At 27.8% G+C, this 24,744-nt stretch overlaps 2 protein-coding genes and 1 long non-coding RNA gene across 9 annotated transcripts in view; 2 read left to right on the top strand and 1 right to left on the bottom strand.

Moving 5' to 3' along the window:
* Nucleotides 1–11,042, top strand: part of LOC111034303 (nose resistant to fluoxetine protein 6-like) — a 64,054-nt gene extending 53,012 nt beyond the window's left edge. For both annotated transcript variants that reach the window (XM_022315453.1, XM_022315454.1), the window contains exons 9-13: nucleotides 661–854; nucleotides 1,289–1,418; nucleotides 2,610–2,799; nucleotides 6,057–6,199; nucleotides 10,118–11,042. In XM_022315453.1, the coding sequence (XP_022171145.1) occupies nucleotides 661–854; nucleotides 1,289–1,418; nucleotides 2,610–2,799; nucleotides 6,057–6,199; nucleotides 10,118–10,297 (837 nt within the window). In that variant the 3' untranslated portion in view covers nucleotides 10,298–11,042. The remainder of the gene's footprint in view (nucleotides 1–660; nucleotides 855–1,288; nucleotides 1,419–2,609; nucleotides 2,800–6,056; nucleotides 6,200–10,117) is intronic.
* Nucleotides 11,043–11,814: 772 nt separating this feature from the next.
* LOC111034296 lies at nucleotides 11,815–17,871 on the bottom strand. Of its 3 annotated transcripts, none has more exons than XM_022315439.1 (4): nucleotides 17,578–17,871; nucleotides 16,137–16,348; nucleotides 13,114–14,002; nucleotides 11,815–12,442 (listed from the first exon to the last, which is right to left on the bottom strand). In XM_022315439.1, exons 2-4 carry the CDS (start codon nucleotides 16,295–16,297, stop codon nucleotides 11,894–11,896), a joined length of 1,599 nt encoding a protein of 532 aa, XP_022171131.1. In that variant the 5' UTR covers nucleotides 16,298–16,348; nucleotides 17,578–17,871; the 3' UTR covers nucleotides 11,815–11,893. The 3 variants fall into 3 exon arrangements, with proteins under 3 accessions (XP_022171131.1, XP_022171130.1, XP_022171129.1); XM_022315438.1 differs by lacking the exon at nucleotides 17,578–17,871 and adding an exon at nucleotides 17,207–17,561; XM_022315437.1 differs by lacking the exon at nucleotides 17,578–17,871 and adding an exon at nucleotides 16,857–17,196.
* A 26-nt stretch (nucleotides 17,872–17,897) lies between these two features.
* On the top strand, nucleotides 17,898–21,507 carry LOC111034297. 4 transcript variants are annotated; one of them, XR_002604513.1, is made up of 4 exons: nucleotides 17,898–18,001; nucleotides 19,983–20,065; nucleotides 20,129–20,236; nucleotides 21,133–21,507. It is a non-coding gene; the product is annotated as an uncharacterized LOC111034297 (long non-coding RNA). The 4 variants fall into 4 exon arrangements; XR_002604512.1 differs by having other exon boundaries at nucleotides 17,920–18,026; XR_002604515.1 differs by lacking the exon at nucleotides 17,898–18,001 and adding an exon at nucleotides 19,242–19,269.
* The last annotated feature ends 3,237 nt before the right edge of the window (nucleotides 21,508–24,744 follow it).

Raw genomic sequence — 24,744 nt, 5'->3', positions numbered from 1 at the left:
ATTACATACGCTGAAAATTGTTTTGTTTCGTACTTACAACTAGATATGAATGTTATAAAAAATCAATGGTAGGATACAAAAAATATAAACTAAAAAGTTGGCGGGACAGTAGTGGTTAAAAATTAAAAGTTAACCACTTCGACAGTAGGGAATATCACATAGTCAAACCCAGTCATAGACCTCATACTAATAATAGGATCTTATACGCATATGTTACAAAGATTGTCCCACCGACCAGACATGCTCCGTCTATTAGTGTGAGAACTATGGACCCGACATAGTTCTCAACAATTTTCCACCACAACACCCCACAACACCTAACCAAATACACGATGCCACACTTAAATAATTAAGACTAAAGAACAACATTAAAATCCAAAAATATTTGTTGAACATTTTATTTTGGTGAAGCACATCACAAACACGGAATATAGATAATATTGTATACAAGTGTCATCATGGGAAGATTATAATTTTTTTGTATGGGGGAAGGGACTCGTGCAAATTTTAGAGTATGATCAACCCCCCTCACCCCATGTGTGTTTGTAGTACTGCAGGATGCAGGATGCAATAAACGCCTAATATTATTAATATTATACGAATTACAATATTTACATGTGCGTATATACTAATGTAACACATTTAACTGGTATTTTGCAGTGTTTGTCACATACGCATCACATCGGAATCGACTCACAGCTGTTTATGGTGTCACCGCTGCTCGTGTGGACCTTGTGGAAGTGGCCTAGGAGGAGCATGGCAGCTCTCGTGGGGCTGGCAGCCGTATCGACCGGACTTAGATACGGCGTGACGCTAACGAAAAAATTGAACTTGTTCATCAATTTTGGAAGCTCGTAAATCATACGTTTTATACTTATTTATTGATATAGTATACGTTCTCGCTATTATTATACTATTAGGTATAGTTCCGGGCATAAAAGATGGTGGAAATTTAATGAAATCAAATTAACTTGAGTTAGTTAGCTAAAACTATAATAAACGTTATGATAAGTTTAGGTTTTATATAAATAGGCTAAAAATTAATGTATTCAACTATCTATAAAAACTTTACGTTAAAAAAATATTAACATCACTTATTTAAGAAAAAGTTATTGAATTGATTATTCTTAATTACCATCTGAGGTACCGTTGTAACTGTGTACATCTTTCAACTCAGAAAATTGATTGTCCCGATTTTTTTTTCATAATTTTTTTACAGCTTAGTGTAGTTATACATATTACGGAACTTTTAGTGATTTATGCTACTTTTTTGTTGTCACGTCTACAGGGTTTCACAAATGTATGACACTGCAGATTATTCGTACATTTTGCCAACTCACAGGCTGACCGTGTACATTATGGGTATTCTACTGGGTTATTGCCTGAGATACGTAGGAAGAAACTACCCATTGAAAAGCGTAAGTCTGTTTATCATTTTTTATAAATTATAATATGTATATTCATGTCGATGGATGCGAGAGGTACTCAACTTGCACCTAAATCGACCCTAAATATACACCAAGTGCCATTTGCTCCAAAATTTTTAAGCTGCGTTTTTAATTTGCACCAAACTAAAGATTTGTAATTTTCATCACATCAGGTAGAAATAAATAGCAATTGTAATTTGCACTGAAATTCAAATCGATTATTCTTTCGATAGTACCTACCTACCAACGTACACGTTTCGACATTAGGGTATAATGTATTGAAATATGAGAAGCTAAAGACACAGAATATTCCACTCATAGATTCTGAGTGACCAGTAACTAATGAAATAGATTATGTACAACTTTAATAAGACTGTGATTTTAAGTATCTATAACAAATTGACGAAGTACCAAAACCATGGTTTCTGTAATAATATAGGTATCCGCGTTAAATGTATAAGAAAACTATTTTTATCGATGTGTTACGGACGTTACGGTATTTACTGCGATTTTATAAATCAAATTTCTATTATAGTATTATTCTTGACAATGTGTATAATATGATTAAAAATATAGGTCCATATGGTATGACATTATACAAATGGTAATTATTTTTATTGGATACAATTAGCAATGACTAACAAAGTAACACTCGTATAGTCGTATGACTATTGTAATTATGGCGGTACTATAAATCTATTGCAATGACATAGTAAATCGGTGATATTACTATATTTTTGTTTTTGATTTTGATTTCGTATATTACAATGATGTGTATAAATGATAAAATGTGTTTATGTGTGTGAATGTGAACGTGCGGCAAAATTGCATTCAATTATATAATAGAATACTTCTAATTACCATTATATATTTATATATCACCTAAATCTAATACGAAATATTCTACTCAAGTAGATGTAGTCTTACAGAACACAGCGAATTGCAATTAGATTTTAGATAAACGTTTTGCCACGTCTAAACGACCATATGCATAGATATTTTTTTTTATTGAACTTAGATATTGGTCACTATTAAAAGTTCAAATATTATAGTCTTTATATGGTGTGTATTTACCCATACTTGTAGTTCACATTCTAGAAACCCAGAGATTGAGAAGATTATTGTTACCTATTATTAGTAACAAAACACCATTAATAATAATATAAATGTTATGTCGTTTAGGTACACTTGAAGTTGGGATGGATCGTCGCAATTGCATTCTTTTACGAAGCTTTTATACACCCTGCTAAAATGGGCGACATCGATTATGTGTACAACGCCAGCGATGCAGCCAACTATGCGGCTTTCGCTCCCATCTATTGGTGCATTTTTTTCAGTTGGATTATCTTCGTCTCATACACGGGAAATGGAGGTATCTACGTTACTTTTGTTTACATAAATAAAAAAAATATTATGATACTGCGACTGGGTGTAAAGCATGGCGAAGCCTGTCTTATCCAGCCTTTATCCACCTAGAGGTGGACTGGGTCTATAAATCGGCCCCAGGTGTAATCGCCCAAGTCTTTCAGAAATGTTAATGAAACATAACATGTAAGACAAATAATATAGTTGTTAATATAACAAATAAACCCATAATACTTGGAGTGGCTTTGATTGGTACCTATACTTCAGAGTTATATCATTTATAATATTATGAGGTGTAATTAAAAAATACGTCAAAATGATAATTTTAATCAGATTATGAAATTAAAAATACATCACAGTTCACATATTATGTAACTCTTCTAATACGTTATGAAGCAGGACGTCGGATTTTACATCATCTGCCCGAGTAATCAATGACAACCATTTATATACAAATTCTAGTATTACTATTAAATCTGCAACCGATGGCAACCATTTATAAATGAAAAAAATGTCGATTTCCACCTTCCTGTAGACCTTTTTAAAATTCGAATTTTGGAAAATCCTTTCCTAGTGGGTCTCTAAATCATAAAACAAAATTACTGTCCAAATTTTATACTCAGAGAGGTTCTGACAAGAAGATGATGAAACAGTTAGTAATGACAAGTTATTTAATGCATAAACATAATATTATATATATATTTATATTTATTTACTATATGTTCTGAAAAAATGAATATCGACTTGTCGATTTGGACAGTTAATGTAGATAGATCAGTGTAAATGGATCGTTTATGTGTCTTTATTTGAGCATCATGCTTATTGCTCGGCGCTCGATTGTATAACATCCCGTGGGTCGTAATGAGTAATAAAAAAAAATATATTCGTAAATCGTAACCGAACTACCTTGTGCTATTTTTTTCCACGTATGTTGTACTTGTTTTAATCGACCGAAGTATTAAATTCGATTCGGTTGTGGGTGTACAAAAATACGTTACCAGAATGGCCTAGTACATTATAATTCCGTTTCAAATTAGTACTATTGAATTCGTTTTTTTCGACAGTATAATTTCCATTTTAACGAAATCACCATACTGTGTTTATGGTACTAATAATTTACGCACTAATAAGTTTTATGCAAAACTTTATTTATACATTTCTGCTTGGATAGTAAAATATTAACATAATAAATATTAGGTTTGGTTTCCTTGATTGTTTAATATATCGAGTTAGCGTGATACCATGATAGTTTTAATAACCTATTTACCCATATTAATACCTATCACATTTCATATTTACCTAAGTATAATATCATGAATATATGAATCATTTTTGGATTTTATTGTCTTGGTTGGCGAATATAATGTTGACAATGATAGTTTGTTGTATTCCTAGAAGGTACCTACATGGAAGATCCGTTTGAAAAATATATTCAATATGTAGTTAGTTAACAGCAATAAAAATACTCAAATACTGCATACGTTCCAACTTGGTACCTATATTTACTTTTATGAGTTTTCGACGTTTTCCGTGAATGCAGAGAACAGTGGCCAATACGTACAATTATTTTACCAGTGAACCTGTACAAATCGACCTGTTACTCCATGTCATTATCAAATATTACAATAGACACTACTTTGAGTTTTTGAAGTATGTACCTAACCTTGGAAGTTGGAATTAAAACTTAAAGTTACCCCTACAAACAAATAAAATTGATAAAATTGTTGTTGTTATTGTAATTGATAATTAATAACTGCTTTTATATGCATAATATTATACGTTGTAAATACTTTTATTAAAAAATAGATGGTTATCATTTTATAAATTATGATTGTCTCTTTCCTACTTGTATCTTCTTTTAATACTGAATACTATAGTTTTATTTTTTCAATGTAGATCACAATATATTGAAATACTGATTACCAACTGTTACTTGTTAGGTACATACCTATAAAATAAATAAATATAATATAGAACAATACGTGATCATACGTCTTAATAAATTATAATGAAGTAACAGTTAAAAATGTTCTTCTCATAAAATAAATGCTTTTGCAATGTGAAATTGATGGTGACAACTTGACATAAATGACCTACAGCATATGACGAGGAGTTTGTCTTGATTAGTAATAGGCACGATGTCTATCTAAAACATTTATCTCAATATTCGTCCACATAAAATCAACTAAAATTGTGACTAGTCGCATCGACTAGTGGCTAGAATGGTAGAATCCTAAGAGACCAAGGTTCAAAAGAACCCGCGGGTTGCACGACCCTATTATGAGTGTAGGTGTGTCAGATGAGTTAAATAGTCACAGGGACAAGAGAAACCATGTAATATACAAGTTAAAAATAATTAAATGAACCGCATAGACCCCTGACCCTCTGGTTACTCCGATGGACTTGTGTCCAAAGTAGGTATTTATTTATATTGTAATAGTTATGGTTAGTAATAATTATTATGCATTTTACGTTTGGCATTTACACATGTAGTGGTACAGTCCGAAAGCGGGGACTTATCGATTCCGCCAATTTAGCATCGATTCCGCCAGTATCGACTCCGCCAGTTCAGGTAGTCTAAAAACAACCTATCGATTCCGCCACCTACCAATTTCTACCTCGACCTGGCAACTGCTGCTGTCAACCTATTTCTGTTATAATAATAATAATATATCTAAAAAATAATTCAATAATTAATTTAAATATTAAAAATAAAATTAATAATCAGTTTAATAATTAATACAATACAATATATATATATAATAATACAATTAAATTAGTCAAATATGGTTTTAAGTTATACAATGATATTTTTATGGTATGATGGATGCCAAACTAATGCAATGTGAATTAATATATACATAAAATAATAAAATATAGTTAAATAAATAAAATTGTATAATAATAATAATATAGGTATCTACAAAATAAGTCAATATTGAATTTTAATATAAATTAATAAAAAATTATTTTTTCCCTGGCGGAATCGATAGGTCGTTTTTAAACTATATCTGCATTATGGGAATCGATGCTGGCGGAATCGATAAGCCTTATACCCAAGTATAAAATGGTCTGGCGGAATCGATGAAACCCCCCGAAAGCCTGTTATTAAGCTTATATTTTATTCACAGATTCGTATTTAATTTTTTCCTGTACATATAGATACACGTTTAGGTGTTTAGTTTACATATTTTGTAAATAGATATATAATCATTTTATCGGATTTTACTTATATTTCATTATTATAATGTTTATTTTTTTTAGGATTCGTATCGTCGTTGTTTTCTTGGAAAGGATTTATCGTGTGCACACGTCTGTCTTACACGTTCTACTTGACACAATTTCCGGTATTTTTCTACAACGTGGGAAGTCATAGATCTGCGTTGGAATACAGTTTTGGATTGATTGTAAGTATAAATGTATAGTTTACCTATTATGTGTAGCCTACTAGCCTAATACGAATGACGTATCCTACACATTTAAACCCACTCACTCGTATAAAATATACTTTTTAAAAGTATTTATGTATAGTATATACAGATACAGGAACTTAATTTAAAAATTATTTAAAATTTGTAAGTATTTGAATACATAGTAAATTCAATATATTTGAATTTTTCGTTGAGTATAAGTCACATAAAAAACTAAAATATTATATAAAAATATTATATGCTTTCGACTATTATAAATTTTAAATAGCTATTTTTATTCTACGTAGGTACCTAATTAAATTGTAAATTGAAAAATATAAGCCAAGCTAAAAAGGGACATTATTTGAATGTATGAGGTAATCGTGTAGTGGAATCAGCTACATCACATAATCTCATCCCCCAAAAGTAGTCAAATGTTGTTAATTTATTCCAAAATCTTAAGCTAGCCAAAAATAATAGAAAGAAATAAGTCCATTACTCCAACTACAACAAATTAAGATAGCATACTATTCCTACTCATACTTGTTGAAAATGCTTTAAACATTTATTTAAGACAGTCAATAGCTTTGGGCGTGTCTACACATAGTCGAGTAAAAAATAATTTGTAAATACAAATTTAAACACACTATAAAAATATTCATCAAATACTTTTGAATAGGTACCTAATTATTTATCGGTCAAAGCTTTTCGTGCTGGAATTTGTTTAAGTTATTTTTTGGTTTAGCCTTGTTTAGGGACAATAATTGTAGGTACAAATAATTTTATACACCTATCATAATAAAATATTTTTTTTAAATAAAAAAGTTAATGCAAATTAACAACAACAAATGTCCGTTGAATCAAAGAACCAGTATAGGTATTTCGGCGTTTCTTTAGCTTATCTATTTTAAAATAAAATATCACAAAATAAATATTTTAAAGTATTTTATACTTAACTTTTATAATTAGGGAAAAATAGAAATAATAAAGTCACTTAAGCAAAACAGAAATATTTTTAAATATATTAGGTATTTTATTACGATTAGATAGTTAACTTGTGACATCTAAGTCATATCTGTAGGTATATCTGTAACAGTAAAGCAGTTAAAAAGTTATGACAGTTTCAAGTTGAAAACGACCCCATGTTGTAGAATTTGACGGTCATGACTTTGCTCGTTTTTTTACGATATCAACATTCGTACCTACTAAACCTGCAGACATCTATTTCGATCCGCCAAGCTTGAATATTTTAAATTGACAATAACTCATTTTGCATATTCGATCATTGCGAGAATATTATATATTCGCATAAATTGCTCTTAATATTATGGGCACCTAATATCTACATCAATAATTTAATTTTGAATGGAAGAACAAATTATTTTGTGATTTATTTCAAAATTTTCATTGACAATGGCATTATATATTTATGTATTTGTGGAAAGAACAAAAAACAACAATGATAATAATAATAATAATAATAAAAGTTTTGTGCGAAACGGTGGCGCGGCGTCTACTCCATGATATAATATGCAAAGATAATTTTATAATATTATACGTCTTATAACGGGCGCGACTTGAATGTCAGATTGCCGTCTGGACACTATAATTATATTATTATGATTTCTGAATATAAAGTCAATCGTTGTGCAAAATCGATCAAAATGTACAGACCTGCGGGCACAGTTAAACCTTTATGGTTATGGGTGGGTACCTATTATTCGTAAAATTTAGTGATATCCATAATGTATATGGTATGCTAATATTTACATAGGTATATGTATTTATATGCAGTAACAGAATCGTTTATACCAATATCGGTTAGAACGAAGTAATAAGTTATAACAATTTATTCGCAAGGTCCCTGAAATCTCCATATAAGTGTATGGCGTGTCTACTAATCTACTTGCAGGTACATACTGGATATACGTATCAGTGGCGTTTTGAGCTTTTTTGAAAGACCATATTGAAAGCCCTATTCTCAGACCACGTTATATGCACATTCATGATTCATTGCTTCATCATACATTTTAAATGACGAAAATAAGCCAAAGGGGTAGGGGATATGACACTCCCCCTCCTCCCCCGTGAGCATACCCCTGGCTGGTCTATACGCCATATGGCTACAACCACTTTGCACACATTTACCTAAATACTTATACCTACTCATAACGGTTGGTACTTGGTGGAGAACATAGGTACCTACACACAGTAGAAATGTAAACTTTGTAGTCAAGGATTCAAGGAAGAAAAATTGGCTTTAGACCGCTATTTCAGAAATGTTGTACATAGCTATTAAATTTTAGGTAGGTGTTAACCTAGGAGTTTATTTTTCTAATAAAACATAGTTCATATAGGTGTGTCTTAAAATCCTTGGATTTGAATTTCAAATACAATTTAAATTTTGTAATCAAACTGCCACTGCCTATAGCCCCTATTTACATAGATTAAATAGATTATCACATATTATATCATATACTTCATCGATGCTATTTGGTACTTAGATAGACAACTGCAAAAAGTCATATAGTAATATGTTATATTAATATTATAATAAAAAAAGTGAAACTTTTGTGATCTAAATAATCCAAAGTACCTAGGTAGGTAACTCTTGTCGTATGAGTGATGTAATTTCAGACACATAATTATGGTTATTTTTTTAAATAGTTTCGTTGATAACATTTAGAAAAAAACTTACTTTAGAGTTTAGACTTTGGTGTTTAGGAAAATATGATAATTTTATAATGTTACAAAACTAATAGCATATTAAAATTAGTAGAAAAATAATAAAACTAACTGGTTCAACTTCTACAAAATAACAATCACTTTTTAAAGCAGGAACATCACGTTTAATACCTATAGTTTTTCATTTTGACACCAAAAAGATGTGCCAGTATTGACTTCTTCAATTTTTCGGAGTATGTTTACTTATGACACTACAGTCAAAAATAAGTTTTAATGTAGGTGTCTAATTAATCATTAAAGTTAAAATTCAAGATTGCCTTATTTAAATTTGTAGCAATTTTTCGCTAAAAAAAACTTATTTTTAACTGATATGTTGAACTGAAAACAGCAATATTTAGAGTTGTGGAGGTAGTGGACAGGAAGTCTGTGACAGCAATTTGCAGCCGTAATATAAAATACGTCAATCTTGTATTTAGAAATAAAAATATAAAAATGTTTTACTACCACATTTTAAAATATGGCAGTCTTCCATTCACCTACAACATTGTAAAATACCATACGATCAACTGTTTGGGTTTATGAGAGTATTTCATTTAGTATGTATTGGAAGAAATCATATTATAAAGTATGTTTGTGAGTATTTAAGTTTTTAGTTTCTTAGGTAAGGAAAGCTAAGTTTTAAACTTCAAATCTCTTTTTCTCAAAACTACACATTATAATTGTGATTTTAGAGGTGCGAGTCATGCCTAATACTTACTTGTTTATTAATTATCACTGTAACTGCAGAGCAGACTTGTTTACACATTACACCACCCCTCCCTCCAGGCTATATTGATACTATTTGATAGGTAATTTATAATATAACAATAGATATCGTTATATTTATAAATATATAGGTAACTATAAATTATAATAACGTTGAAAATCGTTGAATATTGTTTTTACAAATTGAAACAACAAATCACCAATATTAGTTTCAATTTTACTTATTATTAACCGCGTTTATTGTCAGTTAAATTATTTTATTTTAAATCTTTTACAAAATATTGTTGTTTTAGTCCCTTTCCCCCCAACTGATAAAATCGACCAGTAAAAGCTATTACAGCGTATGATCTTTCTCGTAAAATCCCCAAATAGGCACCAATAGGCCGTAGTAAGTGTACTCACGCATCTCGATGAATAGTTCGATCATAATATTTATTCACCATATTATGTGTGTTTTTGCCGCAGATAAACATCAAGGAGATGCTGGCCATCGTCATGGTGTCCGTGCTGCTGACAGTAGCCGTTGAGATGCCATTCAACAACATCAAAACGGCGTTCGTGAAGAAGTCGTCCAGACGCGAGATGGAAGCGCCCACCCCCGTACCAAGCGTGGGAGGAGATACTGAGTCGCGTCGTAACCGATGAGAGATTTCATCATACTCACGTGCCCGAGGGCTCAATGTTATATTATTAATCATTATTATCTGTCATCTCGATCATCGATCACATTGTTCATCACACACGCACACAGTCACGATCAAAATTTCCATTTAGAGTTTAGGTTTTAAATCGGTTCACTCTCACTTTACATGGCCGCTACCGTAATGGATAAGACATAATTCACACAGGTGTTTTTAGAGACCTACGCATCTATAGATTTTTTTCATACATTTTATTTCATTTCAACATTCTCATATAAACAATCGACGCACTTGCACGTCGATTCACAAATTTGCCAATTGTTTCAACGTATTAGACTGAGATCATGCGCAATGCAATCGACTTACCCTGCGCCGTCGTAGTCAATTTTAGTATTGATGTATAGTTTATAAAACGTACAAAAAAATTAAGCTCAATCATTTTTTTTTAAATATTGTACTTGCCATTTCAACAAACTGGTGTACTACTTATAGGTTATACTATTACATGTACATACAATTCAGTATAGAATTAGTTATTTATCATTATTATTATTATCATTGTCATCAACATACTAAATAATTAATGAACTCATAACAATGAAGTTCTAAATGCATATTTATTTGTCATATTAATTTTGGGTGTTATAGAAATAAAACCAATTATACATTAAACCTATTGATATATCATGTACTATATTATTATTATATTATGTTTGTAATTTTTAATAATAAAAAAAAAATTAAAAATATGTACCGTTGAACAATTGTATGGTTCTTACTTTAAGTTGTTTTAATTTTTTAATCGCTTGGAAACAAGTTTGATATTTTATAACAACTAGTGATTACATGTTAAATATTGAACGCAAAAGCAATATCTATTATTTATATGTCATAATATAATATTTTTCAGCAATACTTAATAATATGCGAGGACTTTGTTAAATGATTCAAAAATAATAATATAATCAAGATATTAGATGAGAAATTAAAACATTTATTCATATTTAAAGATAAGTTTAAATTAATTACTTAACAACTTTATACTAATATAATATTATATCTAATTATTAAAATATATATAAACTTAAATTATATATTCAAACAATCATTTTCAAATAAACCTTAGACAACAATTAAGTATTTTTGTAATAAATACATTTTTTTTATGACAAACAGTAGGTAATTGTTTTAATTAATTTGTAGAGTAAATTTAATGTTAATAAAATGCATTTTTTTCCTAATGAAAAAATGAAAAAAGCAGTATTATTGAAAAAAAATTACATTCCAATTAAAAATGTAATACTAAATCTAACACAAAATATAAGAAAAATCAAATCAAAATAAATCAAATAATAAAAAAAATGTTGTACAAATATTATGCTACAAATGAATATATTATCCTCTTGAACACAATCATAGTAAGTTAACCCAATTATCTTAACAAATAGCCTTCAGTTAGTTTATAATTTCAAAAATACTTTTTTTTTTAAATTCATAATTAATAAACAAATAATTGTTTGCAATAAACATCGCATTGTAATGGAGTTTAAAATAATAATATATATATATATAAAAACTGTTGTACAAAAAAATTACATAATTAATTAAATGCAATTACCATAAATCCCCTGGAATTAGAGAACATTATAGATAGTTTACCCACATGAACTAATGAATACCCTGCAGTTAATTGTATAGACCTAACACAAATGTGTTCTTTGACATCAAATATGTCATATGAATTTGGATAAGTCGATCGAACTAACAAATATCTATCGTTTATAGGTGTTAGAGGTAAGAGATTTGATATAGCATCAATAGCTATTTTTTGTACCACTTCAAATTTGGACAACATGGACTTTAAGAGGTCATACTGAAATATACTTTGATTAACATTATAATAAATATACTTTCTAGTACAGTCAAATGAAAATGTATCGCATTCAAGCCAAAACACGTTTAAGTATGAATTATTTTGCTTTGTGATAAATGGAGTTGCAGAACCTGTGTTTTCTACTCCAATACAATTGCTAGTCACCTTGAACTGAGTAACAGGCCCCAACAAGGGTATCTTTAATCTGTTGTTTTGTGTACATCCTTTCATGTGATAAACAATTGCCAAATGTTCTGTTTTCAAGTCTTTTTTTTTCTGAAAATTAAAACATACCAAATGTACATTTGTTTCTTTTAGAAGCCAAATAGGATATGATAAAATAAATAAGGGAGTAATCAAATAGCTAGTATTTATAATCATAAAATAGCACTGAAATAGTTCAATTTAAATACTAAAACGTTTATAAGAACGGATTTATGTTAACATAATTTTAAATGGTTATTTAACAATAAATAAATAAAAAAATAGAAAAGTATATTGTGATAAAAAATAAAAATTCATATTTAAATTACATTTCACTTTGAACACTGTAAATTCTTTTTATTTAGCTTAAATAATAGAGTAATTTTTACTAATTGGTATTTACTTTAGTGTTTAAATAGTAAATAATTTTTATACTGTTTTCAACCTAAACTATCACTTACAACAATATACATTTAAGTTACTTACAGTTGTAAAGTTAAATTAAATCATGCAAATTTCCTCCAATACAATATTTTTTATTGAAATTAGTTATGGATTTTATATGCAAGACATTTTGTATAGAGTTAGGTAACATATTTTTGTGTAATGAGTTTGACGGCAAAAATATTATTAAATTTTAAGTTTAAAAATTACTTGCAGACAAATAGTACAATTGTCGAATTCAGCATTTTGAAAAAGTTTAATATTTTATTACTAATAAATAATATAAGTATTATATTTACTGTTTTTGTAATTCCAATCATGAGTCTATAATCAGAGCACTTCATGCTATCAACAATACATCCTCTTGAACTAAATTTCAGTTCTTTATATATTTTTCCTGTACTTAAATCAGTTACAAATATTGTACTAATAGCTGGGTGCACTATTGCTAGTTTATGATCATATAAATCAATTTTTGTGTCACAATGATTATTTAAGAACTCTTCGTTGAAATCATCCTTATTCAAGCCATAATCAACAGATTTCTGAATCACTTTAAAAAATCTTTTGGTAAATTCAGTTTTCCAAATTGAATATACAAATATAATTGAACAAATTTCAAATACCAAGTACCTTTTGTTACCAATTACTTTGAGTGGATATTTTCTTAATTTAATTAATTTTTCAAATTCATTAAATATCGGCAAAAATTTTTTTTTTATGGGTCTGTTTGCCCCATTTAAAATAATTATATGAATTGGTTGTTTGTTGCGGCAATCTATATTGACTATATAATCATCAGTACAATATGATTGTTCTACACGCTGACGAGGTATATAAATGGTTGGAAAGTCGTTGTTTTTTATATTCTTTACAATCATTATATAATGATTAAAAGTTAGCCAATAATCACATAAAGGCCCGAATAATTTTTCTGAAGCCACATCAGCATATCCTATGCATTCTGAATCATGTCTTGACCTATCATTTATACACCGGCTATAATCAATGACTCGTACATTCATATCTTCACAAATCCTTGCCCATATCTCATTTTGGTTTACATATACACATCGCCACATCTTATTAACTAATTTCAAGTTCAGAACATCATTGAAGTCCAAATGTAAGACAATTTTATTTATGATTTCAAGTGGTAGTTGTTTAAAAATATCATACGGTTCAGATCTAAAAAAAAAATTTTTTATTGCATTATTAATACAATTAGTAGGTAGTTGCATAATAATTGTTTATTTGGATTATCAGACATAGACACAGTATTATCAATAATAAAAAATATGATCTATCTACCTAACTGTTATTATTAAATAAGAACTTTAAATTAATTTACTAAATGGACGTAATAATCTGGTACAACATTAAAATTAGTTTTTCCACAGGTGTTCATATTGCTAGTATTACTAAACATTAGAGTATGTTAAGTGTTCAATTACCTAATAGGTAAACAAGTTTATAATATTGTGTGAAAAAATATGGGAAAGTAATTATGTTTAGTAGTGAATTTACACTAATTTAATATAAACAAGTTAATTTTTAAAGAAATTATTCATTTTTTGACAAGTTAGTACTAGAATTATCTGTATAAACACAATCATCTGATTACAGTAGAAATTAAATAAGATGAGTCAATAATTTCTCAACAAAATTGTGAATTAGCTTGCATGCATAAAAAATACATGCAAGTAAGAGAAAACCCTGAAATTGCTGTAAAGTAATATTACTAGACACCCTTGCCGGCCATCATTTAAACAGAACAAAGATATCTAGTGAGATTCTTCAATTTGTTTGAAATATCAGTGAAATTAGTAGTCTTGTGAAATGTATATATTATATTCATCTTTTAAGCAAACTAATTTATGAATAATAAATATGAACTGTAAAACACCTAATATATTATCAATAATCAATTAAGACTTACATTTAGTGCCTCACGATGTGGGAGGCTAAAAATTATTTTTAGGTATATAGGTAAAGCAGTATTTTTAATGACATTTATACATAATTTTAAATCTAATGGAAAACAATAAGACATAGGTCAGAGGTATAGTTGTTAGTTATGGATACACCTAAATATTCCACCATATTTAAAATGTTGAGCTCCCCCCCACATTGATTGTGTGATTCACAAATTAACAATGCAATTTAAAATTATTGTTCTAACAGAACTTGAAATTTTAGTATAAAATAAATAAAGTGATACTAGAATAATTACCTGTAGAAGTCTTCAAGTTTTTTTTTTATTAATTCCTATTAGGAAATTGAACAAAAAATTTTAAAGACTAGGTTATATTTTCAATATTAACACCACTTTTTAGTACATTTTTCAGAACTACCTATTTGTTTTTGTTTGCCATATATTTAATAGTATCCAAGAAAAGGTATTTTTTTAAATTTTTTTTTTTGTTTGATGACATCACAAGAATATTAATTTATTTGATACATCATTTAAATCTCAATAAATATAAGTATAATAAATTAAAATGTTTATACATACAAGTAGTTACTTTTTTAAACCATAATATGGTTTGTGCAGTTGGTAAGTAATTGATAAAAATTATAATTTAAAATATATCAACATACCAGATGGATATTTACCCATAATATATAATTAGTAAAATATTTTTATCATAATAGTTAAAAAATATCATTAAATCAACTTTTCTACTTCGGTTTGTTAAGAAATTGACTTATAAAATAAACAAAACAAACATCAATACTATCATATAGGTATAATGTATCTTCATATTAATAAGTATTTTAGAATTTCATATTAATGGATATATTCTGGATATCCACCATTACACAACAACTGGCTACTAAGTATTAATAATTGTTCAGTGTTGTAAGACAAAATAAAGTTTAAATAATTTCTTGAATTTAATTCCACGCCAAATCAAAAACCAGTTAGTATGAAATACTTTTATTTAAAATCAAATTAAAAAAAAATGTATTAAAGAAATTTCAAAAATAATTATCTTAGGTATAGGTTTCTATATAAATAATTTTAAAATTATTCTGTCAGTAACCATGATGTTCTGGTGTTTATAAAGAAGTACCTATAGATACCTATAATTTCTGATAAAACATTTTAAAACTATGGTAAATTAAAAATCATATTTTTTTGTTGCATTCATCAAATTGATTTTAAGTAATACATAGGTACCTAGCTATTAACTTATAGTAGGTAATATGGAATTAATTCAATTCAAAAAATTAAAAACAATATATTCATTTGACAAAGCTAATTAATGGAAAATATGAAGGTAATTATTAATTATTAATGAATGGAAAATCAACTTACTTCTTTAATTCACTGGGTGACATGCTTTCTGTTTCAACACCATAAAAATTCATATTGGCCGATTCAGTTATTGTACAATCAATATTCATATTGTCTGATTTGGTTTTCCCACAATCAATATTCATGTTGTCTAATTTTTTTGGAACGCTATCAATATTCATATCGTTTGATTATGTTTTTAATCATTGACATCTAGAATAAAATTAATAGACCTGAAAAAAAAATACGAAATAGGAGTTACTCATTTTTTATACCTTATGGCTAGGTATAATTAATATTTGATAGTTAATCCATCAAATTAAATCTAATTACAATGAACAATTTATAGGATAAGACTGAAGCAAAATCACAAAAATATTAGTCATAGAAAAGTTTTGATGAAATGCTCCACAAATACTTAAAATACTCTTAAGGAAAAATGTTAAATGGTTTATTAATTTTGCTACATTCAAGACTAGCAGAGACTATGAATTATAAATGTGGACAAAAAAGAATACCTATATGTTAAAAAAAAAAAAAAACTTTAAAATAACATCAGAAGTATATGTGACATTATTATGCATTTACGATCGAAAAAATCAATGAAGGGCAATCTGCAAAAACATCGTGTCCAAAGCCAGCAGCTTTTTGACAGAGCTCCGACGTTGTTCACGGTATCGCCTACGGGGCAAAACTAACAAAAATCCTATGACAACATCGATCGGAACCGTATTATATTACCTGAGGTGTTAACAGAAATAAAAAAACACAATCCGGTCACACATCACCGTCAGAATGATATTATGCACATCGAGCACACGGGTATCGACCGGGCTCAATAGGTACCTATAATTGTGTTACATCAGCGGTCGATAAGAAAAAATTCGACGAAACGATTAATAACAAGTCCGACGACTTGTTGAACGGCGTACGGAGACGATGATGATAATAAACGATGAGTAATGACAACAAATATACAGTCAACAACAACAACAACAACAATAACAACAACAACAGCGACAGCGACGGCGACGACGACAATAGGTGTGTGTACGACGATTGTGTCGCGACTCGCGAGGTTACGTACTTACGTCTGAGCGTGCGTGTGTATGTGTGCGAGAGTGTAATCGCGGTCAAACAACGACGGCGATTGCGGATTGAGCGCGAACGACGACGGACAGAACAACGAAAAAAAAAAAAAAATAATAATAATAGTAATAATAATAAGGACGATTGCTGTGAGTGGTGTTTGTGGCCTGACCGAGAAGAAAAGAATATAATCGAACACTACCTAGAATAGTAGAATAGCACGTATTATTATTGTTATTATTGTTGTTATAAACAACACACACACAATGACAACACTGGCACGAACTCACTCCGCTCGACGACAACGAACGGTAAAAGTTATTATCGTGGTGGGAGAGGGGCAATAATAATAATAATAATATGTAAAAATTACACGTTATCGGGCCGCGGTCGCGGTGTGGAATTCGACAACATTAATTTGTCAGAGGAGCAACGCGGATTACAAACGGGTTGCGTGACGTTTGCGTCGATGTGATATTTTCACACGCAATCGAAATTTCGACGTAGACATTCGGTCGTGTACGACGGAAGCGCTACCGGTGGGTATGGGCCGCGACGTTATCGGGACTTCGATTGGTTTTTTACGCGCTTACGAAATCGTCTAAAACAAAATAAACGATTAATGTGATATTGTGATTAAGTCTAAAACACGAAACACGGTCAGCTACGAAAATATGATAAACGATTTACGTGTTTTCGATGATGTTTTTCTTTTTCATACTCCGGGACAACGACGACGACGACGACGACGACGACATGGCGAACCGAACGACCGACCACCGGACGTCCATTGAATAGTGTGTTAATGTTAATATATTTATGGTGGGTACTGGGTTGCATAAACAAATGATTAGTTTAATTAATTAATAATTTACTAAAATTTATTGGACCAATTATATTATGCATTGCAAAATAAATATAACATTCAGATCTTAGCGATTCGTATAAATTGCAGGGCCGGCTCAAGTGGAAATAGTGCATTAAATCTAATGTCGCTGCCTCTTAAATAATATTTAAGTTTTTTTTTTTATATGTTGCTTCCCTTCTTAAGTGCCACTCTAAGCCGGTGTCTAGCTTGGCTAAACATTAAGCTGGCCCTGGCAAATTATTATGACTAGCATTCACATTAAAATTATTATGTATTAGCCATGTTTTTCATGTGGATATTAACGGGTGTGAAGTTGGATGGTCAAAGCTAGGTGACTGTTATTTGAGCATCTGGTGATAGGAAACCCACCCACAAAATTTGTATAAATGTTGTATGTGTGTAAGACAACACGTTTCGGGTACAACGTCCTCTTAATTATTAAGGATTAGTTAAAATATACAATATGTCAGCATTAAATTTTTTTATAAACTTTCACTCGTACCTATTTGTGACAAGTTCTCATTTTACAAATGCGGTTCTTGCATTTTTAATTTTGTATCGGTTATTGGGATTATACTAAAAATGGTTATTATTAATTTCCTATTTGGTATTGTTAAATATATATAAACAATTTTAATCAACAAATATTTCACTTTTTATTAATTACTTATTTAATTAAATTGTCCCAATAATTGACCAATTTAAAGATAAATTTAATTAAGTGTTATTTTAAATATAATTGTGTATAGTAATTATAGCATAAATGTCAATAACTTCATTATGATTTTAATTTTTGTATAATTTATCTATATTATTTGCTATGGTACATAAACAGATTTCAGAACTATTTTGCCTTTTTATGCTATACACCATAGGTTCCCAACCTATGGTCCGCGAGACATTTTCAGGTGGTCCGCGAGCCATACTTACAAAATGTAAAAATATTTTAATAGTTTCATTTTCCTTAGAGGCATAACACTAATTATTGACAATCGTGTATAGTACGTCGTTTATTTATAAATTTATATTACATAGTGAAACCCATATTATTAAAAGCTTCTTATTCATGTAATAATAATCAAAATTCTAAAATATGTGAAAAAAAATTGATTCTTATTTGTAAGAAAAATAAGGTATACAATTGTGGTGGTCCGTGACGTATTGAAAGTTCTCATATTGGTCCGTAGTACCAAAAAGGTTGGGAACCACTGCTATACACTAAAGTACAAATTGGCATAATATGTTGTTTTTACTTATCTGTAGTTACATGACTGCATATTTTAATTTGTTTAATTACTTTAATTCTCTCTGATGCTATTTATTTTAAAACTTTAATTCAAACTCTTGATTTCAAATAAGTCAATTAATTACTGCAGAGTTTAATTATAATTTTTCTATCTTAATCTTTGATCAGGTCTTAATCAGATACTACTAAAACAATTTAAAACTTATATTATATTTTTTCTGATTATGGTAAAGTAGTAAGTACTTAAGTTTTCAATTTTGGTAATATATACAGTTTTTCTTTCTCTTGTTTTATTTAAATTAAGCTGTAAGCGTCCTAGAAAATAAAATATTATTCACAATATGGATATATTATGGACATTTGTGTTATCTGTTTTACATATATTATTATTTTTTTTTTATAACAATGCTTGTCAAATTATATTATGCATGATATCAATATAAAAAAAATATTCAATGATGTTACACATATAAGTATTATATTATCTTTGTAAGGTAACCACCGCGTTACCGTTTTCCGATGCACTTACTAAACCTATATACCTTTGATCTTTAAATAAATACCAAACTTGACAAATAACAAAAATATGTATTATACAAATAAGTCTAACAGATAAGAGAATATTCATAACATTTTACAACAAATATTTATACTTTCTGTTTAGAAACTTTGAAGTCTTAGAGAAAAATGAAGAACATAATAGAAAGAGTTCAGTGGAAATCTAAGCTTTTTGATACAATAATCTTAGTAAATAATATTTTTCATTTTGATGAATTATTTAAATAGTTAAAATGTATTTTTCTATTATAGGTCCAAGCTACAAGGACCCAAGTTAAATATTGATACAGACATACAGCCGGTTGGTTCTCAGGAGTATTGAGTATGAACAATGAATACACTTCAAATTTAACTACAGAGGTATTAAATTAAATTAAATTTACATTTGCTCAATAAACTGATCATATAAATATATAATATTGAGTAGTAACTAATACTGAAATACTTGAATGCTATTATACATAATAATTGCAAAGTTGAACTAATATGAAATTAATATTTTGAGGTTATTAGAATGATATGTAAACTATAAACAACTGAATTATAATAGTGTTAAAAAATAAAACCTTTAAAAAAAAAAAAATTATATAAATAACCATAACTCAAGTACCTAACAAGTACTAAAAAAATAATATAAATTAAATGTTTTTATTTACTTCACAATCATTTAAATTTTGGATTCGGTGTACCTTGAAAAAAACTTATTAAAAAATGCTATATAAAAAATGCCAAAATACATACATACACCTGGTTTGGGACGTTTATCCATCTGTACATAACTGACCGCAAGATGGATGGGGTATTTAAATTCTAAAAGATTTCCAATGTAGATGTTTAATAAATGTATCATGCTTAAAAAATAGTATAACAATTCTGAATAGAGATAAATTTAAGCCACATATTACTTATTTTAAAAACTCACTTAGAAACTTTTTGAGCTCTTTTACACATTTATAGTAATAGTAAATATGTTCATTGTAAAACTAATACATTTTTGATTGCAATTGTATATAAAATAAAAGTAAAGAAAATAACAAATAATTTCTTTACTGTTTGATCTTAATACATTTATTATTACATGTGTGTAAACATAATATAATTTAAATAGCAGATAACATTACATTTTTAAAAATGAAAAATGCTAAAGTAACAACATTCAAGACTATGTTTAAAGCACTGTTGATTATAATTTAGTGTGGTTATAAATGTTAATTACTTATTCATTATGAAATATTTCAAAATAATTTTATTTTCAGATGCATTACTCAAAATGGATGAAGATGAAATGATGAACTGATTACACTTACTTTCAACATCAGTGAAGAATCAAATTTAGGTTTAATATAGTTCAGCAAAAATCAAAAATTCATTTGGTTTATTTTGATTTCATAATTTTTAGTTATGTTTTTATAATAACTCCTGATTTGTATAACCTAACAGAATCAAACTAAAATTATTCTTAGGTATATTTAAACATAAGACAAATGTTCATTAATGTGTTTTTCAAAATAACTATCACGTTCATATATGTATAAAATTCAGCCTTGAAAACATAAAAATTACAGATTATAAGATACTAATTTTTTGTGTTAGTAATAATAAAAAAAATTAAACCTCTACGACCATTTAAATATTGTGTTTAGAATTTGTAATTCATCATCTATATTATATATAAATTGGTCTTTTTTATCACTAAATTATGCTTAATACCGCTTTTATAAAAAATTAATGAATGTGAAACATTCTTTTAAGAGGACGTTACACAGACATTTGTTGTCTTCGTCTTCCAAATGCTTAACAAATTAATTATTACACTCGGCAGATCATGTTTAGCTTAGTAAGTTTGAAAATTAGAATGAATTGACTACTTATAAAATTAATTGGTAATATTATTATTCAGGGAGTCTCATAGGCTTTTTGTTATATTTTAATTTTAAAGCGAGTTATGAGTATTTTAAAAAGTACAAACAATTTACAATTTTAAATTACTTATAACTCACCTTAAAATTAAAATATAATAAAAAGCATATGAGATGCCGTAGATAATAATCTTACATTTTAATTTTGTAAGAGTTCAATTCACTCCAATTGTTAAACTAACAGTACTAAACATGATCTTCTGAGAGTACAAATAGGTATGTTACACACTTGTAAGACGGAGACAACAAATATCTGTGTAATGTCCCCTTATAGTTGGTTTATTAAAATATGTTAGTGCTTGCTATTTTAAAGTATTAACCAATTTATTGGGCGTTGAAGGTATAACTTGTTTGATAAATTCTTAGGCACCTATTGTAATTTAATATTGTATAATTTAAAGTTTATAAAAAAAATGAGTAGGAAAATAGGTATTTTAGTATTATAAAAAATACTAACTTCTCAAATTATCGATAAACCAGTATTTTGTCTTTGTGACAATGTTGTTAAATTAAATACAATAATGGATCATTAACTTAAAGTATCTATAAAAATCAGCCAAAACAAGTTCATTATAACTGAAAAAATCTTAAAAATCACATCAAATTGTCGTAACTTAAATGCCATAGTCAAATAAACAAAGATCTAGCTAGTTAAAAGTAGGCCTATTTGTTATAAACCGTTGTAAAATATTTGGTACTAATTTTTTATTGTTCCTCCTCCTTAATTAAAATATATATAATAAAATAGATAAAAAATAAAAAAATATATATATTGTACTTATAAATTTTAAAAAAATGTTTCATTATTTATTATTTTAAATATAAAACTTGAATTAAAAAAATGTATTATAATAATATATTTTGAGAAGACATTTATCAGACCCACTAGTATATGAAATGAACAATTGTATGTATTGGTAGTCTAGAACAAGTTAGCCAATTATTAACTCTTGAACCCTTTTTCTTACGGGAACTTCTTTTGTGACACCACCATCACGGTTCTTTAATAAACATTGTATGGCCATCTTCACATATTTCACTAACTTGAATTAGATTATTTTTGATATAAAAATGTAATTCCAGTATCATTGTTGAAAATAACTAAAATTCACTAAAATTCCTTTTATCGTATTAAATTAAATTTTTTATATTGGTTTGAACTAAGTAGGTAATGTAATGACAAAACCTAGCAACATACAAATGATATAATAATTAACCTACTTATGATATAAAGTATAGAATTTCCTAAAATATTTCTTAAAATACATCATCTATCACAAGCTAAACATGATAAGTGTATGGACAATAACAACACACTAATACAACTACACAGCAGGGCAATAACATCAAATACCAAATATTTAATTTTAAAGAACAAATAATTAAATCCAAATGTTTTACTGAAAATAAAGTATTTTAGTGTATACTAAATAAAATGTAATAATCATAAATTCATAAAATATACTAAGTATACAGTCAAAAATATAAATACATTAATTATTAGCAAAAATAAATATTAATAATTTGAAAAATGTGTATTTGATTCCAAATTAAATCTCAAATTCATGATTTGCTTAGTCTTCAGAAACAATATATTAGTTACCCTCATATTTAAAGTATTAATTAAATCTATTAAAAATAACTTGCTCATTATTTTATTGTAAATTTTATATGAATATTATGGTTTATGCAAATTCCTAACATAGTAAAAATCTGAAACTTTTTAAAAAAAGAATACCATATTTTTTATAAAGGGTAGATAAAATAAATCAGACAACATTGATGTAATTTTTATTATTCTACACCTCACTGGTAGTAGAGAATGACAATGCTAAAATTTAACAATTGATGGGTGGTAATAGTATATTCTATATAAATATGTATTATTATTCTTATTTTATAAAAACATCAGTGGGTTGAACACAAATAATAAAAAATAATAGGGATGTATTTAAAGACGAAATTCCCTCTAGTTCATAGCATACAAACTACCTGACTTCACCACAATACGTCATCATTCATCGGGTATTTGTTTAAATGGTATTTTTTTTAACTGAAACGTCCAAAATAGCATCAGAATAGTCTTGGAAAAATTTTATAATTATATGTAATTACATATTTAATGTTATAATGAGAGACAATAATATTGCAATAAATTAGTTACTAAATATTTGTTTCACATTTTTTTATTTATTGCCATATGCATATCTAATATATTTTGCCATATAGTCCACCCTATATTATGCTATTTATTAAAAACAATTATTGTAGTCATGTTATAGGAATACTAGTATCTAAACTATTCGTTTTTTTTTCTTTAATATGAGCTTGGAAATATGTTTGATTAAGAATTTAATTCAACTCAATTATAATATATTTATAAATTATTATTAATTAAAATTATACATGTTTTTATATTATTTTAAATTGAGAAGATATCATCAAAATATAAGTTATTGCTTTTAATATCTTATTTCCTCCAAACAATTTTAATATAAGAAGACCTAGCTTAAATTATTGTATATTGTGAGATAATTCTTAAACATAAGCAAATATAAATAAAATGCCCTTTTAGGGACTTTATGTCCATAAATGATCCGTATCCATAAATATTTGTATTCACAATCATAAATATAAGGCAATTATAATATGCAATTTTATAGTAAAGAACAATAATTCTAAAAATACAACACATCAACACATATTTCACTTATACAGGAAGAAATATAACAAATAGCTTTTATTTGTATGTGTGCAAAATATTGCATGTTAAAATTATAGGTTTTTTTCTTCAAATTAAAATTTTAACAGAAATATATAGCAAAACTAATATTAAACCATTTATATAAAACTGTACTATGCAGGTACCTATTTCACCAAAGAATATTGATAAACTTATACCTAATAAGTATTTAGCTATTTTCTGTTGTATAAATTAAGTGCACATTT

The sequence above is a fragment of the Myzus persicae genome, unplaced genomic scaffold (genome assembly GCF_001856785.1).
Source record: "Myzus persicae strain clone G006 unplaced genomic scaffold, MPER_G0061.0, whole genome shotgun sequence".
Taxonomy (NCBI): Eukaryota; Metazoa; Arthropoda; class Insecta; order Hemiptera; family Aphididae; genus Myzus; species Myzus persicae.
The sequence above is the reverse complement of the archived record's forward strand: the minus strand, read 5'-3'. Positions and strand labels throughout refer to the sequence as shown.

Coding starts and splice junctions, on each gene's coding strand:
- LOC111034296 (XM_022315439.1), bottom strand. CDS start 16,297: ATGAATATTGATAGCGTTCCAAAAAAATTAGACAACATGAATATTGAT. Junction 14,003..16,136: donor TCACCCAGTGAATTAAAGAA/GTAAGTTGATTT, acceptor TTTTTTTTTTAG/ATCTGAACCGTATGATATTT. Junction 12,443..13,113: donor TGATTGGAATTACAAAAACA/GTAAATATAATA, acceptor TTTAATTTTCAG/AAAAAAAAAGACTTGAAAAC.